The sequence below is a fragment of the Moschus berezovskii genome, chromosome 6, assembly GCF_049115385.1.
Source record: "Moschus berezovskii isolate FMDL1 chromosome 6, NW_MosBer_1.0, whole genome shotgun sequence".
NCBI lineage: Eukaryota > Metazoa > Chordata > Mammalia > Artiodactyla > Moschidae > Moschus > Moschus berezovskii.
In genome coordinates this window covers 79,154,344-79,173,291 of record NC_142465.1, presented here as the reverse complement: position 1 = coordinate 79,173,291, position 18,948 = coordinate 79,154,344, and the positions used below count along the sequence as shown (strand labels likewise).

The following is an 18,948-nucleotide window of genomic DNA, read 5'->3' as shown; positions in this document are numbered from 1 at the left end:
GAGCAGAGGGCTTGTGTGCAGCTGTGAGGTGGGGTCAGTCATAAACAGAGGGCCAGAGAGAAACAGCACATCCCTCATCCAGGCTGCCTTCACATTTCACCAGGACTCCTGCAGGAGCTTCCCTTCTCCTCTTGGCCAGAGCCTGGACCTTGGAGGGTGAAGGTTGAGCTTTGGGACTTTGCTGTTTCTTATCATAAAAGAGAATAGTTTGTTTTGCTGGAGGTTCACAGGAATATCATGACCTGACATCAAGAAAATAGGCTCTGACACCAAGAAGGTTGCGACAACTAACCAGGCCCCTCACTTACCTTTCTCATAAAAGGACTTTGCTGAGAGCTTCCGGGAGTTCGGGATTTTTAGGGCATGAGCGACCCGTCTCTTCACATGGTCCTGCAATGAACCTTCTTCGGTTCCAAACTCCAACATTTTGGTATTGTATGGCCTCACTGTGTGTTGGGAACATGGACTTGCATTCAGTAAAACAAGCAGCCCAAAGTGTTCTGCTGTAGCCTCAGGTCCCTCGAAGGCAGAGGTGGATGCCAGGCTCACTCCATCCCTGGAGGCAGGACTGATGGGCTGGGGAAAGTGGGCAGGAAGGAGGGAAGGTCCATCCAAGGCCATGTTCTGAGCTGGTCACTCATCTGGGATTGCACCTGCCACGACCTTCTGAGGAACCTTCATGGAATGGGCTCAGGCTCATCCACTCCAGGGAGGAAAAGGGAGCATCTGGGTGCTGCTCTCACCCCCATGGGCCTGCTTCATGGGGCACCAACTGTCTGTGTTTCCGTGTGGAGCATGTGAGTGCCAAACAGGCTCCCATCCCATGGTGACCCCTGTCTCAGGTGAGATTCCTGTGGTTCTGAGCAACAGAAACTGAGTCTGACTAAGTGAGCACAGAAGAGAGCCCACTGGAGGGAACCGGGGCAGGCCAGAGAACGAAAGAAGCCCCCAAACCTGCACATTTCAGGAAGGACAGGAAGCAGGACAGGTCTCCCTGCAGGAGCTCACGGTCTGTCCCCTGAGGCCCCTGCCAGTCAGGGGGCTTAGGTCCAGGCACCTAGAATCTCAGAGCCCAAATCCCAGGACACAGAAGAGCTTAGGTTGGGAGACTATATTCTTGGACCAATAGGCCAGGCTGAAAGATGAGAAGGACGAATGGGTAAGAAGGACCTGAACCCTGGGAAGAAAGTCTCAGGTCAAGAGGCTCCAGATTGAGTGCTTCCTGGATGCATATGTGCCCTCTTCTCAGACCAACAAAATGACTCTCTTCACCCTGTTGTGGGTCCAAGCACCCCATACACGACAGTAAGTGCACCACCTTTTCATCCGGTTCGCACTGTTCATGTTCATGGGGTTCTTGCCGCAAGAATATGTTGGCCACCTGATATGAAGAGATGAGTCATTGGAAAAGAGCCTGATGCTGGGGAAGACTGAGGATTACTGGCTACTTTGGGCTCTGTCCTTGGGGTTTTTTCAGGCCAGAAAGGTAGCAGCCTTATCAGAATTTCAGTCACTTCTATCCATCCAAGAACTGCAGCTGCCCTCAAGGGAAATCCACAAAAAATGACTGTCTCATCCTTTGCCCATCATTCAATCTGTGTTTGACTCTCCTCAAAATCTTCCTGTTCTGCTCCTTCTCCTGAGCCCTCACGCGGCGGCTTTGCACTCTGTACTTCTGAGCTTTGTGCTTTGTACCAGGTCTAGAGCGTGTGGTTGTTGCCTGCAGGAGAGGCTGCTTGTCAGGAGCTTATCTGAAATGATTGAGCCTTACTTCTTTTGCTGACTTGTGTGATCTGGAACAAGCCGCGTCCCTGCCTTTGCCTGTTTCCCTACCTATATTGTAAAATAATAATTCTGCCCCTCCTCAGAAGAATCACATGATAAAAAAAAGTAAATGAATTACAAATGGTCAAGTGCTCTTCTGATGGAATCATACCCTTCGCTCCTCCTGTCCTTCCACAGGCTCTCCATAGTCCAGGATGCCCCATGACCTCTATTCTAGGGAAGCAGGCCCTTATGAGGAGGGAGAACTTGGACCTCGGTGTTTCAGCCCCTCTCCCATCTCCTTCCCCTTGGACATAAATCAGAATGGTGAAGATCCCAACTTCAGAGTCAAACCTGGGTTTCTATTTTTCTTTACATCTCTGAGATCTCAGATAAGGCGTTTCCCTTTCCTTGACGAGCAAGGCTGCCCTTTGCCTCCCCATTGATGGGGAGACCCTTCTGCTGACACAGTGCTGTTCAAAAGGCTCGTGCGGTTCTTGCCCTCTGCTTCCACATCTGGCCTGGCAATGCTTGTCCTCCTGCTCTTTGCTCCTCTGGGTCCTAAGTATGTTATGTCACCCTTGACTTTGAACTACCTCTTTAAAAAAAAAGAAACCCTGTTTCTCTAGTCACCTAAAGCAATGTTACTTGAGCCCCCATGTCCACTGCCACCTTTGTGAGAAATGCACGTGGGCAGAGACGCCCACAGGTAAGGTCCTTCAGGGTTGAGTTTCTGCATTTCTCTGCAAGTCTGACTCCTTACCTGCCCCTTGCTGGCCCCCACCTTCCCCCTCTTGGCGTCCCCCTACTCCCACTCTTCCTGCCCCAGGAGGAGGCTACCCACTGATCATCAGGGCCAATGCCCGCTCCAGGCTCCTCCCCCGGCCTTGGCCTTATTCCAGGGCTCCATGGTGGCCCCATGGTCAGCAGGCGGTTCTCATCCTCTGGATCGAAGTTCTGAAGCTCTGCAGCAACCTGTACTGCATTGGCCAGAGCAGGGTCTTCCTCCAGGCCCACCTGGAGTAGGAGTGGGACCTGAAGATCACAGACATCATCATTGGCTTCCAGGACTGCTGCAGGGGCTGCCTGGCCAGGAAGTGAGTCCCAGGACACCCACACCTTGCTTGTGACCCCCCAGATCTCCTGCAGTGGAGGGCACTGGGGAAGCAGGGCCTGGGCACCCTAATGGCAGGAGGTGTCCCCTGGGGAGACCCACGTAGCTCTCCCTGCTCCCTGCTTCCTGGATTTCTGCCAGAGGTTTAAAGTGAACAGGAGGGAGGGGTGACTGTGCTCAGATTTTCCTTCCAGGAAAGCCCCTGGCCACCGCCTTTCCTGCCTGTGTCCCTTCTGTAGGGGAGACAGCAGAGCTGGCTGTCCCCAGAGGACCCTGAGCTCCAGGGGTGGGGTCGGGGCGGGCTTGTGCAGGACAGTGGGCGGGCCAGCTGCACATTTGCCCCTTGACCCCTCTGTCAGTGCTTTCAGCCTAAGCTCTGAGCACCGGGGAGAGGGCGTGAGAGTGTGGTGTTTGGACAGATGGACGTTTGCCAGACATGAGCTGCTGATATTCTTTTGCCCAACAGCAGTGGTTTTCTGAGTTGCTTGAAGAAAGTCCCTGCCTCTCCCCAGGCCATGGCTGCCTTATCTGCAAAATCAGATCAAATTCCTGGTCTTTGTTATGGGTGATTGTAAGACCACCTATTGCAGTGTCTGGTCCTCATGGAATAACACCCATCACTCTTCTGTCCATCCCTTAGAACCTAGGGGGAGGTGACCATGATGGCCCAGGGACATTTCCTGAGATGAAGCAACCCAGTGGAAGGTCAGGCTGGCCTCCATGAAGGGCGTAGGCCCACTGCAGCATCTTCCACTTAGGCGCAAAGAAGAAAAAGCCCAACAGTAGTTGAGTTGCAAGACTCTCAGGCTGAGTTACCTTTTCTTCTCCATTTCTTTGTAAAATGGAGCCAGTACTTCCTAGAGCTGATGTGAGAGTTCCACAGGAAAGGCATGGATGGTGTGAACACAGCACCTGGCACACGCTCAGCCCTCCGTTCACAGAGGCTCATTGCTCAGAAACCAAATGGAGACAGGGCCAACTCTCTGTTGTAGACTTATCTGAGTCACCAAGGACACTGATTTTCTGATAAAAGTCCTCCATTTGGAGAGAAAATATCAAATTGTCAAGTGGAGATAAGCCAGGGGAGAAAAAGACAGCATGCTTTCAGCCGTCCCCACGAACTTCTGCATCCACCTAATGGCAGTGACCACCAAGAGCAGGCCTCCTCCTGTGGGTCACTGGGACCAAAGACACTAGTTCCGTCCCTGCCAGCCAGGCTAAGTCTAGAGGGACCTGATCAAAAGGAGTGGGAGGGGCATAGACAGAGTGTCAGAGGAGTGGCCTTAGGCTCCTCACCCAGGTGCCACGGAAGCAGAGCAGGGGACTGTGGACTCTACAGGGGAATGTCCTAGAGGGCTTCTCAGAGGAGGTGATGTCAGATTTGGGCTTTGCTGCATGAATATGATCTTCCAGGTGGTTTCAGCAGGTGACCCTGGCAGAAGGTCCTCTGTAAGTAAGTACCTAGAATCTGCGTGGACGTGACACTCAGCAGCAGCAGTATGACCAGTATGCAGTGAGCAGGTGGCATTTTCTGGGACTGGGTCACATGCTGGTGGCATGAAGGTGAATAAGGCAAGCAGGCTAGTGAGTGTGGGTGGGCAGAGAAGGCAGAAGGGGCTGGGAAGAAGCCTATGGGCTGAGGCCAAGGGCCTCCAGTGTGTTGGTGGCAGGTCCTTTTTCAAGGAGTGCAGAGCAGGGTGAACTGAGCCAAGAATGACCTAGAATGTCAAGATTGGGCTCGTTCCTCTAAGGGAAGCAGTGGGAGGGTGGGAAAAGCCCAGGGTGGGGCCTGGTGGGCAGAGTATTTGACCCAAGTGACTCAGAACTGAGGGTGTTCAATTTCCCCTTTCAGTCCTCTGGGTTTATCTGGACCCACAGGATGTGTGGTTTATTGCAGAGACACACAGCTTGTGGCTGCATTTGCAAAGCTGAGAACAACTGGATCTTGTTCACACTCGGCCAGAGAAGATTCCTGGGTCAGCAGGGAGGTAAGACCCCCACCCATCTCCCCATCCTGACAACTGTCTGAGAAAAGGATGATTGTCACTAGTTGACCGAAGAAGGAAAGGAAGCTCAGAGAGGTGAGGTCATGGCCGAGGCAGCAGGTTAAGCAGGGGCAGAGCCTGTGTGTGGAGGCAGGTGGGTCTGGCAGCTTCCTCCCACCCCCTGGGCCCCGGGACAGTGCAGAGGGAGGGCGACACCTGCTCAGATGGGCTCAGCTTGGAATATGTGCTCCTGACACCAGAGCTGACACCCCAGAAGGAAGATGTAGGTTGCAGGTGCTCAGCCCTTTGGGAAACTGAAGGAAACGGAGGAGGTGGAGGAGGAAAGAGGAGTCAGAGCTTCTCCTGCTGCGGACTGGCCACCTTGAGGCTGCCCGCAGATGCTGCACCACAGCTGATGGAGGAAAGGGTCCCTCTTTTTTTATTTTTATTTTTTTATTGGAGGCTAATTACTTTACAATATTATATTGGTTGGTTTTGCCATACATTGACATGAATTCGCCCCGGGTGTACATGTGTTCCCCATCTTGAACCCCCCTCCCACCTCCCTCCCCATCCCATCCCTCTGGGTCATCCCAGTGCACCAGCCCTGAGCATCCTGTCTCATGCATCGAACCTGGACTGGCGATTCGTTTCACATATGATAATATACATGTTTCAATGCCATTCTCCCAAATCATCCCACCCTCGCCCTCTCCCACAGAGTCCAAAAGACTGTTCTATACACCTGTGTCTCTTTTGCTGTCTTGTATACAGGGTTATCGTTATCATCTTTCTAAATTCCATATATATGCGTTAGTATACTGTATTGGTGTTTTTCTTTCTGGCTTACTTCACTCTGTATAATAGGCTCCAGTTTCATCCACCTCATTAGAACTGATTCAAAAGTATTCTTTTTAATGGCTGAATAATACTCCATTATGTATATGTACCAAAGCTTTCTTATCCATTCATCTGCAGATGGACATCTAGGTTGCTTCCATGTCCTCGCTATTTTAAACAGTGCTGCGATGAACATTGGAGTACATGTGTTTCTTTCAATTCTGGTTTCTTCTTGAGATACAAGGAATCCAGGTTTATCATCGCCTTGTCTCTTGAATGCCTGCTCAGTGGCAGTCCGTGCAGGGGGAACTGAGGCCTGAGGGGAGAGGAACAGGAGACCAGTGGGGAGACGCAGGGCTTGCTTTACAATGCCCACATTATGATTTCGGTTTTATAATTTTAAGACAAAAAGTCAAGCTGTGAACACATCAGTATAACAGGAGGACATGGGCTTTGATCTATGTGTTTTACAGGCAAAGACAATGCTGGAAACTTTTGGGTTACTAAAACCATGTTCCCTCTCTCACATATCCATGTCAGAAAATCTGGTCTTGGCCTCCACTCTGCCCATGGAGAGCTGTGTCACCCTGGGCAAGTCACCTCCCTGGGAATTGTTTCTTCAGCTTCTTACTCAAATTATATATATATATATATATATACTTTTTAAATTTGAGTCTGTCAGGTCCTAGTTGAAGCAAATGGGCTGAGTTGCTCCATGGCATGTGGGATCTTAGTTCCTTGACCAGAGAGCAAACCCGGGTGCCCTATATTGCAAGGCGATTTAACCACTGAACCACCAGGGAAGTCCCTGTTACTCAATTTTTAAAAACTGGTTTCAGTCTTTTTCTGTGGATTTTCACCTTGTTGACTCTAGGTGTTGCAAACAGTGTCTGCTGGTCTCTCCTTATAATCTGACCTGGTTTATGGTGTCCTTTGCATGTTTTAATATTTAGAGGACAAATAAATCAGACTTTTCTTTATGACCTATGGGATTTGTGTCTTGACTAGCAAGGTTTCATCAAATCAATCTTATTTTTAACATTTTTTTTTCTAGGGCCTTTGTAGTGTTTTCTTTCAGGTTTACATTTAGGTCTCTCTGGGACTCACTGATTGATTGACTAGAAGCTTTTTCTTTCTTCCTCTTCCTTCTACTCCTTCCCCTTTCTCCTTTTCTCCTTCTTCTCTTTCAAGCAGGACATATTTAACGGTACATATTTAATGAGTACTTTTCTCAGTCAAGGTCTTCCCAGGTGGTGCTCGCGGTAAAGAACCCGCCTGCGAATGCAGGAGACATGAGAGACATGGGTTCAATCCCTGGGTCTGGAAGATCCCCTGATGAAGGACAAGGCAATCCACTCCAGCACTCAGTCAAAAAGAAGCACACCTTTTCTTGTGTCTTCAAAGCAGCCTCCGTGGCAGTCAGGGTATGACTCCACTCTCTTCCCCCAGAGTTCCCAGCAGCACTTAGGGACCAGAGAGAGAGAGGCTGGAGGGAGCTGGGCCCCACAGCCACGCTTGGCCCTGGATTACAATATGGGGCGTTCTCCTCTGTCAGTCTCTGATAGGCCACTTCCTGGAAAGGGTGTTTCTGGGAAACAGGAGGACTTTGGAGAAGCCTGTCCCAGGCTTTGGAATGTCTGAATCAAGGGTCAGGCATGCATCAGATTTTAGATAAGTCCCATTGTTTTCCCACAATTCTCTCTTCCTCTCCTCATTAATAATATCATAGCTGGAGTAAGGAGACGTGAGGAAATACAGGTGTTTCCTGCCACCTGAATGCACAGGGTTCCTATGAAAATTTCACAAATCAAAATGGCATAGAGCATAGACAATCTAGCTCTCACATCACAGTTTATTGGCAGAGGCTAATCTTTTGGAAAGCAGGGGATGCCTATAAAGGGAGTACACTCAGAAATCTGATAATACTGTCTGTCAGAAAGAGCTTTTCATCCAGACAGACAAGGAAAACAGATGGACTTACTGCACTGCAGGTAAAACGGGGATTGTGCTGTGTCTTTGAGAAGCTGGTTGTTTCATGTCTCCATAAGGGATCCCCACACCTCATATTTTAGCCAGGCTGTAATCCAGGAGGGCAGGGGGTGCCCTGCTAGTCCTAGACAGGAGGAGTAGCATAGAAGAGACAGGGATCGAACCCACGTCTCCTGCATTGCAGGTGGATTCTTTTCTGACTGAGCCCCAGGGAAGCCAAAATGGGTAACAGGGCTTACGAATTTGTCCATTTGTTTTGAGAAAAAAATGACCACCAAAAGGTTTAATAATATGAGATTTATGTCTGGTGCTGCCGCCAGAGTTTCAAGAATTACAGCTTCAAGAGAACTCCAGGAGCACAGACACAGTACAAAGGGTTGGAGTTAACTGTTAGCTATTTTATTCGAAATGCTAACTGGAGAAGTCTGTTTTAAACGCACTTTGTTGTTAATTTTTTTTCTTGACTCCTATTTCTTGTTGGTTTAGCTCCCCTGTTTTCTCTCCCATCTCCGTCTTGGCCATTTTTCCTTGAGAGCCTCATTTCCCTCTCTGGGGCCTGTGAGCTAGTTGGGTTTTCCTCCCATCCAGCAAGATGAAGGTACAAACATCTGAGAGAGTGGGGAAGATTAAGTCCCATACCCAATTAAACACACATGGAACTTTCTAGAAAGGAGCCTGGAGAAAATTAGAGATCAGAGTAGATGAAACAAGGAACGAATTGCCCTTGAGGAGCTATATTCCCTTTCATTTAATTTGGGAATAATAAAATCTGACATAGAAAAAAAATACAAGCAAAGTTTTATATAAGAAGACTGTTGCTTACACTATTATTTACATAAAGAATTAGAAACAACCTAAAGTTCAACACTCAGTAGAGGGCAGTAGAGAGGACTTGGCCCCATCCAGGTTCAGGGCCGTCCAGGGCAGGGCTGGGTGGACTCCAGGCCCTTGTGGCATAGAGGCTTTTGCAGAAGCAAGGAGGGTGTGGGCTGTCAGAGCTGTGGCACCAGGAACTTTATCAAGGCAGGGACTCAAGCAAAGGAAGGAACACATCATTTGGGAATAGAAAGAGTCACTTGCCAACTAACAGCTATCCACAAACAAATATTTTTCTATATTAAAGGGAGTGCAAACTCAGTCCCTTTTTGTGATCTGTGGACTGTAGTCTACCAGGCTCCTCTGTCCAGGGAAGAATACTGGAGTGGGTTCCAATTCCTCCTCCAGGGGATCTTCTCAACTCAGGGATCCAATTTGAGAGTCTTACATCTTCTGCGTTGGCAGGCAGATTGTTTACCACTGGGCCACCTGGGAAGCCCACATTAAAGGGAGTAGAGTATAGTCATCACAAACCTGGGTTTTGGATGAGAAAGGCTATAGTTCAAGTCCAGGCTCTGGCACCAGCATGAAAACTTTGACTAACTGAAGTTTAGGTGAATTTCAGGAGCCTGCATGTCATAGACTCTGGATCAGTAGTAGTAATTACCGAAGAATAAAGAAAATGTCCCCAACTTCATGGAATTTCTAGAGTATTCCTTCCTATCAGTTCTTGTCTTTGATTTTATTGTTCCTATGACTTCATAAATGGCTGTCTCCTCTCTGATTACCTTCTCCTTGTGCCCCAACAGGAGAGCAGGACTCTGACTTGGAGAGAGCTGGTGGGAGATGAGCAACTTTCCTTAACTAGTAGCCAGCAGAGCCCAGGAGACAGAGAACCATGCTGGGTTAAGTCCCTGGTGGCACCGGTGGCCGTCCCAAGGGAACCCACCAGAGACTTTGCCCCTCACTGCTCTCTGCAGCCACTGCTCACTGGTGATGGAGGCAACCATCTGTTCTCTCATCCTCAAGGATGAAGCCACACCTCCTTCAAACCTGATTCAGACAAGAAGCTGAAGGGACATCTCTGAAACCCTGCTGCTGCCACCATGAGGTTTAACATCTACCCCCCCCCCCACCCAGGTAATTGGCTGCCTCTTTTCTGGATGGTTCCTATGTGACCTAGAATTGAGGGTCGTGGCTCCAGGCAGAGTTAACATATAGAGGAGTCAAGAACCAAGAAGGGGATGGATATGCATCCTGGAGCCCCCCAGAGGGGCCACATGAAGTTCCTCCAATGGGGGTGTGTCCACAGAGCCTCTTTCTCAGTCCTCTCCTTAGGGAGCCACTTGCAAGGTGATCACTTCCTCCCCCACTGCCCTCTAGCAAGTGACTCAGAAGTGAGGCCAGGACAGCCCATAGGGAGGGGGACAGCAGAGGAAGTCCTGAAGGCCAGACGGGGCAGGAAGAGGAGGTCCCCCAGGGTCCCTGGAGCTTCTCCTGCCCTCTCCCTTGGTCCGAGCCTCCTCCTGCTCTCAGACCCTGGGGCGTCAACACAGAGGCCTTTCCTCCAACTCTTGCCCTACCACCCACCCAGCTGCTCTGCGAGGGTCAGCGGATCCTGAACTGAACCTCCATCTGGTCTTTTCTGCCTCCCACCTGTGTGACCTGGAGCACAATTATCTGACCTCACCTATAAAATGGGAATAAAATATCCCTTTATTGTTATGAGGATGAAATGTAATGTGTGTTCATGGCCTGGGCCAGTGCCTGCACACAGTAGGTTCTGTCCCCTCTACCTGGAATATGTTAGTTCCAGGTGGAAATTTCTCCCCTCCCCCAGGATCACCCCTTCCCCTAACTGTGTTAGGGCACCTGTACAGTGCACCTGCTTACCAAGTGATTGCCTCATGCAGGTCCTTTTGACCTCAAATATCCCTGCAGATCCCCAGGTGCTCAGTTATTACCCCTCCCCACCCCTCCCCAATCAATCAATACACAGATTTAGTGTTCTGGCTTCCCTCCATGTGAGCCCTAGGTTCCTTTCTCCCTTAATGACCCAGGAAAAAGAGAAAAACTAAGAACACTTCATGTTGCAGGAAAGAGAGAAGGAGAGAGAGAGAGATCTGGTGTCTCCTCTAATAAGGACACCATTCTTATTGGATTAGGGCCCCACACTTATGACCTCATTTTACCATAATTACCTCCTTAAAGGCCCTATCTTCAAATACAGTCACCAGGGTGTTAAAACTTCAACATATGAACTGAGGGGTGGAGGGAAAACAGTTCCATCTATAACCCCAGGTGATTCCACCAAAAGTACCCCAGGTCATCGCTGCTCAGAAAGACGAACTTTAATCACTTGATCCTCAGTACCATTTACCTTACACCATAATTTCTCCAATTTTCTTTTTTTCTGCCTAGCACTCAGAATATTTTTGCTCAACGGAGCGAGGGAAAAACTGCAACAACTGCTTGCTCAAGACAAAGCCTTGGAGAGTTTTGTGGCTGAGGTCAACTTGTCCAGGTAAACTGCACAAGTGCACCAGGAAGGTCACACAGATCTTCAGGCCCCAGGTTGGTTTCCTCCTGGCAGGCACACCTCTTCCTGGCAGGATCCTATGGTGTGGTGGGGTTGAGAATGTTCCTTCTCAAGAATCCATGAAGAATGTTTCCTCCATGTCATTCACTGCCAGTGAATGGTCTCAGACCAAGAAGAGATGAAACTTGTAAGGAAGGAGCAGGTTATGTGGCCTTGGACAAATTACTGATCTACTTGCCGTTACTTTTTTCATCTGTTCAGTTTTATTGACAGGACACTGAGATCATGTATGCAAAGTGCTTTGCATGATGGCTGACATAGAGTATGTGCTCAATTAATATTAACTTTTAAAATAACCTGTTGGAAAGAGTCAGGGGCCAATGGCCTTATTCCAGGAGATGAGAACCAAGTAGAACTTCCTTTGTGAAAAGTCAGGAAATCCTGACATCAACATCATTTTGCATTCCCAGGGATTCTGACTTGAGCCCTTTGATTAGGAACTGTATCAACCCTGCAGGATCCTGCTGGCCAATAAGACAGAGAGGCTGGAAAGGAACTGGATGGAGCTGGTGGGGTCCTGGCTCTAGTCCAGCCCAGCTCTGGGGCTTGGGGCTTATGTCTTGGAGCCCCAGATCTGTCCTGTTTCCAACTGGGAATAGCAAGTCAATCTGATGGACTATGGTGATGGCCTCACAGTGAACTGCAGGGTCAGACGTGGGGAACCAAGTACAATCATAAGGGCCAGGGAGGCCTGGACCAGGGTCAGACCCAGGGTCAGGGTGGAGCAGAGGGTCCAGGTTGGAGGACTAGTAGGCAGGCTTGGGCAGCAGGGCCAGGACTAGAGTGAGGAGAGTGGGCCTCAAGGACACAAACTGAAGGGGCTGTGACCCTAGCAGAGGTCCCCTGAATGGGAGGGGGGACATTTCTTTCCTCCCTGATGGGATCCCCTCATGCTGGGCTAGAGGGCCCTGGGTGGAGGGTCCTGTGGTGGTCGTGTCCTCCACACCCTGCCTGGGACCTGGCTTCTCACTCCATCTGGGACCCTCTTCTAATCTACGTGGAGTTGCCCTCACAGTGGGAATTCCATGTGGCTCAGTGAGCCCTCCAGGGTCACGAGTGGCTGTGATTGCGTGTCATTTGAAGGATTCTGAGGAGCCTCATGCATCCCCAACAAGAGAAAAACACTTCCTCCACCAGCTGTGCAAGTGCTGATTTCTTCAGGCTGAGCCATTCAGATGGGTGTTTCCTAAAGTCTCTTGAATCTTTAGAGGTTCCATAAAGTTGCACATGGCCTTGGGGGGCAGTCAGGTGAAGCTGTCACAGGTAAAGTGTGAGTTAGGCTGGTGACACCTGCAAGGTCAGGGGTGCTGAGCACTGAAAGATGTCAGAACTCCAGTTACAGTTTATTGCAGAGCAGGATTCAGGTTCCCATCAGCCACAGGACAGAGTCTGGACGGGTTTCACACACGAAGCTTCTTCCATTGTCCTCAGGACGAGTTACAGCTAAGGTGGCAAGCTGGTGACCCCTGAGAGGTCAGGGAGCTGGGTGATGGGTCAGGAGTCAGTGAGGTGGGCTGGAGAGCCATGGGGAACCAAGGCTCAGAGCACAGCTCTGGCTTCCCTGTCAGTTGGGGCAGTGGGTGGACCCAGTGACCTTCTGTGAAAGCCAAGGTTGTCAGGCTTGGGGGAGAGCAGATAGATGCCAGGCAAAATGATCATTAAAGGTCCTTCTAGCTCTAAGTTTTGATTTTAAAAATATTCTCCATACACTGAAGTAGCCAGTCTGCAAAATCAGAAGGTACAGTCCCCTGGACTGTCCTTACGTTTGACACCAACGGTAAATTTCTGGGGTCCAAAAAACCACCTTCAGGTTCGAGTTTTCCCTAGAGGGATGCTTAGAGATCACTGGAAGCTTCATGACTCCAGTTTATAACAGGACAGGATTCAGGTTCCCATCAGCCACAGGGCAGGCTGGGCGGGTTTCACACATGAAGCTTCCATTGTCCTCAGGATGAGTTACTTTCCTGAATTCAGTGTGTGGCAGGACACACAGAGAACTGCCCACCAGGGATGCTCACCCTGTTTAAAAACAAATTACCGTGACCTGTCATCTCTAGCCCCTCCCCGAGGTCAGACAAGTGCCCTAGAGTCCAGCTTCTCCACCAGTCGGAACTGATACCATATGACACAAGGCCCCATTACGTCACTTTGTCAGACTGTCCAGTGGCCAAAGGCCCACGCAGATGAGGACACTCGTATCAGCCAGACTATTCTAGGGGCTTAGGAACCACTTCCCAGTAGCCAAGGGCAAAGAACAGGTTGACTCCTCACAACATGCCGAGTCCCTTGAATGTAGGTTTTCTGCTCTAGTCCCACTTCTCTTAGTTTATCTGTGGCGTTCCTACTCTACCAACTCTTCGTAAGTGTTGGTGTTGACCTGCCTCTGAGATGTCTTTATCAAACGCCTCTCTGAAGTCAAGAGTATCCTAAGATCCTTTACTTATTTTTTCCATGATTGAATAAGTATACGGAGCATCAACAATGTCCAAACATGGGTTTAATGTTGAAAAAAATTTTAATTTGTATAATTATTTCCATTTAATTTATACAATGACTATCTCAAAACTTCATAACCTGGCTCCTCATGGACAAAGTGAGGTCCTGAGAACAGATACATCTTGGCAGCAGGAAACCATCCCAGTCATGGAGACAGATGACTGTGAGGCCTCTTGTCAGAAATTCAGGCATTTCCAGTATTTGGAAGTGTCTGGGCCTCGTGAAGCCCTGAGCCAACTCTGGGAGCTCAGTCTTCAGTGGCTGAGGCCAGAAATTCATACAAAGAAGCAGATTCTAGAGCTATTGGTGCTGGAGCAGTTCCTGACAATTCTCCCTGAAGAAGTCAGGACTTGGGTGAATTTACAACATCCGAAGAATAGCAAAGAAGTGGTGAGCCTCATACAGGATGTGATTGATATGCTTGAAGATGAAGGTATAACCTGCAAGGTTTCTGTCTTACATCAGAAAAGGAGCTTCAAGAAAGAGAAAATGGAAGCTGACTTGATAACAGGCAAATCCCAGGAAACAGTGAAATTCAAAGATGTGGTTGTGGAATTCAGCAAAGAAGAGTGGGGGCAACTGGACCCTGCTGTAAAGAGCCTGTACAGGCGTGTGATGCTGGGGAACTATAGGAACCTGAATTCACTGCACAAAGAGCATCTACTTTCCAAACCAGTTGAGACCTCCAAGTTGGAGAGTAAGAAAGTTGGATAATGGAGCAAGAAATCCCAAGAACAGCTGTTTTTGACAGAGAGAGAATTTCAGAAAATCAGGAATTAGTCCCAAAACAAAGAATTTCTGGAGAAGAATCATCCCATGCAGTGATTATGACAAGACTGATCGAAGGTGGACGTTTTCCTTTAGATGCCTAGAACAGTGATGACTCGTTATATAGGAATCAGGAACCCTGGGACATAAATTTGCCACAAATTTTCATTCCTAATATAGTCTACACTGAGGAGGGAGACTTTGAATATATTGAAAATAAGTGGCTCAGACAGTAAAGAATCTGCTTGCAATGTGGGAGACCCGGCTTCGATCTCTGGGTTGGGAAGATCCCCCGGAGAAGGAAATGGCAATCCACTCCAGTATTATTGCCTGGAGAATCCCATGGACAGAGGAGCCTGGCAAGCTACAGTCCATGGGGTTGCAGAGAGTCGGACATGACTGAGCGACCAACATACACAATTTATACAATAAATTTTCCACTTAATTCATAATCTCTGTGGTAGATCTTGTTGAGTCTATTTTACAGACAAGCAAATTGTCTTTCTTCATCCTTTGACAGAGAAGGCAATGGCAACCCACTCCAGTACTCTTGCCTAGAAAATCCCATGGGCAGAGGAGCCTGGTGGGCTGCAGTCCATGGGGTTGCTTGGAGTCGGACACGACTGAGTGACTTCACTTTCACTTTTCACTTTCATGCATTGGAGAAGGAAATGGTGACCCACTCCAGTGTTCTTGCCTGGAGAATCCCAGGGATGGGGGAGCCTGGTGGGCTGCCGTCTATGGAGTCGCACAGAGTTGGACACGACTGATGTGATTTAGCAGCACCAGCATCCTTTGATGCTCACTGTTACAGGGAAGAGGCAGTTGTACTATGTGAATATCTGGACCAGCCAGACAGAAAGAGGTTTTTAGGAGTTTCCTCAGATTAAACGGAAGCTGGAGAAGACCATAAAAATGTTGCGTGAATGCACAGACAGTGTTGACGAGGTGCACAGGGACTGCATCATCTCCAGTGTGGTAGCCAGTTCCACCAGCATTGCATCTGGCATCCTGACTATCCTTGGCCTGGTTCTGGCTCCCTTTACAGGGGGCATCAGTCTGGGACTCTAAGCCACAGGATTAGGGCTGGGAGCAGCAGCTGCTGTGACAGGTGTGTCCACCAGCATCGTGGAACTCGTAAACATGTCGTAAGTAGAACCAACTCAATTTCCATAGCATAGCCCAGAAGATTTCCAGTGGAAAAAGTCTCTATGAAGCGAAAGATTTTAGGAAGCATATCCATGCCATCAGGATGGCCAAAGGCAACCCTCAGTTAGTAGCTGGGCGAGTCTCTGGCCAAAGCACCCAGCTGGTGAGAGCAGCTTTTGGAGGCACAGCTCTTGCAATGACCAGAAGAACTCACATGTATTGTGGAGTCTCTGCAGGTTTGTTCCTCCCGTTCGACATATGGTCCCTGGTGAAAGATTCACAGGACTTGCAGGGTGGGGCAAAGACAGAGTCTGCAGAGAGACTGAGAGAACAGGCCCAGAAACTGGAGATGAATTTGGAGGTGCTCACCCAGATCTATGAGCGTGTGAAGTAGGCCTCAATTCAGGCACCCCAGGGTAGTGCAGGGACCAGGGATACGTGAGTGGCCAAGCCCCAGAGGCAACTTGCTAGAGGGTAAGATTGCAAAATAATATTGATGGAGCTGACTGTTCAGTTCAGTCACTCAGTCATGTCCGACTCTTTGCGACCCCATGAATCACAGCACACCAGGCATCCCTGTCCATCACCAACTCCCAGAGTTCACTCAAACTCATGTCCATTGAGTTGGCGATGCCATCCAACCATCTCATCCTCTGTTGTCCCCTTCTCCTCCTGCCCTCAATCATCCCCAGCATCAGGGCCTTTTCAAATGAGTCAGCTCTTCACATCAGGTGGTCAAAGTATTGGAGTTTCAACTTCAGCATCAGTCCTTCCAATGAACACCCAGGACCGATCTCCTTTAGAATGGACTGGTTGGATCTCCTTGCAGTCCACGGGACTCTCAAGAGTCTTCTCCAACACCACAGTTCAAAAGCATCAATTCTTCGGTGATCAGCTTTCTTGACAGTCCAACTCTCACATCCATATGTGGCCACTGGAAAAACCATAGCCTTGACTAGATGGACCTTTGTTGGGAAAGGAATGTCTCTGCTTTTTAATATGCTCTCTAGGTTGGTCATAACTTTCCTTCCGAGCTGACTGTTAGGAATTTGGTGTTTCTGTAGCTGAGCACAGCGGGGGAGGGATGCATGCGGGTGGTAGATGGAGAGAGAGTAGGAAGGGGCCTGAACTGGGAGGTGGGGGTCGGGGGAGAAACCACTTATTTTGGACTAAAGAAGACACTGGGGGCAGAATAATGGGAGAGGCATGGGAACTAGCAGTGAGAGACCAGGAAAAATGGAAAATGGAAAAGGCCAGGAGTTAGGACAGTTGGGGTCCAGGAGAAGCAGCAAGGGTCCCTCCCTACCACCCTCCCCAGGGTCTGATGCCCCAGCAGGAAGAGTGATGGCTTCTAGCCCTCCTTCTCCAGCATCAACTCACCTTTGATCCCAGCAGGTTTATCTTAATTAGGCAGTGATTACTCTTTTTTGGTTTTTTATAAAAGCAAAGTTGATTTGCAATATTCTGTTAGTTTCAGGTATACAGCAAAGTGATCCAGTTATACATGTATTTTTGTTTATATCTATATTATTTTTAATTTTTTTTCCATCACAGGTTAAAAATTTTGAATTCTATCCCCTGTAGTATATAGTCAGTCCTTGTCGTTTATTTTATGTATGGTAATATGCATCAGTTAATCCCATACTAATTTATCCCTCCCCACTTTGGTAATAATAAGGTTGTTTTCTGTAAGTGTTTCTGTTTTGTAAATAAGTTCATTTGAACTCTTTTTTTTTTTTTCCTTTTGGCCACGCTAAGCCATTTGGGAGCTCTCAGTTTTCCCAACCAGGGATGAACCTGAGCTACGGTTGTGAAAACACTGAATCCTAACCAAAAGACCACCAGAGAATTCCCCTAGTATTTTTAACTTTCCTCTAATAAGTGATTTCATATATTTGTCTTTGTCTGACTTACTTCACTTAGTATCATCAGCTCTGAATCCATACGTGTTGCTATAAAGGGCATTATTTCATTCCTTTTTATGGCTGAGTAATATTCTATTGTATATATGTACCACATTGCCTTTACCCATTCATCTGCTGATGGACATCTAGGTTACTTCCATGTCTAGGCTATTGTCAATAGCATTCTATAGACATTGGGGTGCATGTATCTTTTCAAATTTGAGCTTTCCCCTTTCCAGGTATTTACCCTGAAGTGGGATTGCTGGATCATATGATAACTATATTTTTAGTTTTTCAAGAAACCTCCATACTGTCGTCTATAGTGACTGTACCAATTTACCTTCCCACCAGTGTAGGGGGGTTCCCTTTCTATACATCTTCTCCAGCATTGATTATTGTAGACATTTAGATAATGGTCCCTCTGATTGGTGTGAGCTGATACCTTATTGTAGTTTTGATTTGCACTTCCTGATGCTAGGAGAGATTGGGGGTGGGAGGAGACGGGGACGAAAGAGAATGAGATGGCTGGATGGCATCACCAATTCGATGGACATGAGTTTGAGTGAACTCGGGAGTTGGTGATGGACAGGGAGGCCTGGCGTGCTGTGATTCATGGGGTCGCAAAGAGTCGACATGACTGAGCGACTGAACTGAACTGAACTGAATAATTAATAGCAGAAAGTGAAGAGGAACTCAAAAGCCTCTTGATGAAAGTGAAAGAGGAGAGTGAAAAGGTTGGCTTGAAGCTCAACATTCAGAAAACTAAGATCATGGCATCTAGTCCCATCACTTCTTGGGAAATAGATGGGGAAACAGTGTCAGACTTTATTTTTTTGGGCTCCAAAATCACTGCAGATGCTGATTGCAGCCAGGAAATTAAAAGACGCCTACTCCTTGGAAGGAAGGTTATGACCAACCTGGATAGTGTATTAAAAAGCAGAGACATTACTTTGCCAACAAAGGTCCATCCAGTCAAGGCTATGGTTTTTCCAGTAGTCATGTATGGATGTGAGAGTTGGACTGTGAAGAAAGCTGATCGTCGAAGAATTGATGCTTTTGAACTGTGGTGTTGGAGAAGACTCTTGAGAGTCCCTTGGACTGCAAGGAGATCCAACCAGTCCATTCTAAAGGAGATCAATCCTGGTGTTCATTGGAAGGACAGATGCTAAAGCTGAAACTGCAATACTTTGGCCACCTCATGCGACGAGTTGACTCACTGGAAAAGACTCTGATGCTGGGAGGGATTGGGGGCAGGAGGAGAAGAGGACGACAGAGAATGACATGGCTGGATGGCTTCACTGACTGGATGGACATGAGTTTGAGTGAACTCCGGGAGTTGGTGATGGACAAGGAGGCCTGGCGTGCTGTGATTCATGGGGTCGCAAGAAGTCGGACACGACTGAGCAACTGAACTGAACTGAATAATTAATGAGGTTGAGCATCTGTTCATGTGCCTGTTGGTCACCTGTTGTATGTCTTCTTTGAAGAAACATCTATGTAGGTCTTCAGGCAGTGACTCCTGAA

At 48.4% G+C, this 18,948-nt stretch overlaps 1 protein-coding gene and 1 pseudogene across 1 annotated transcript; both read left to right on the top strand.

Annotated features, from left to right (window-relative positions):
• Positions 1–4,207: 4,207 nt before the first annotated feature.
• Positions 4,208–15,259, top strand: LOC129536966 (zinc finger protein 215-like). Its single transcript, XM_088837174.1, is given in 5 exon segments — positions 4,208–4,331; positions 4,731–4,866; positions 9,318–9,648; positions 10,930–14,306; positions 14,309–15,259. Coding segments are annotated over 2 exon segments (885 nt in total). The 5' UTR covers positions 4,208–4,331; positions 4,731–4,866; positions 9,318–9,648; positions 10,930–13,588; the 3' UTR covers positions 14,476–15,259.
• Positions 15,251–17,991, top strand: LOC129536967 (apolipoprotein L3 pseudogene; annotated as a pseudogene).
• The last annotated feature ends 957 nt before the right edge of the window (positions 17,992–18,948 follow it).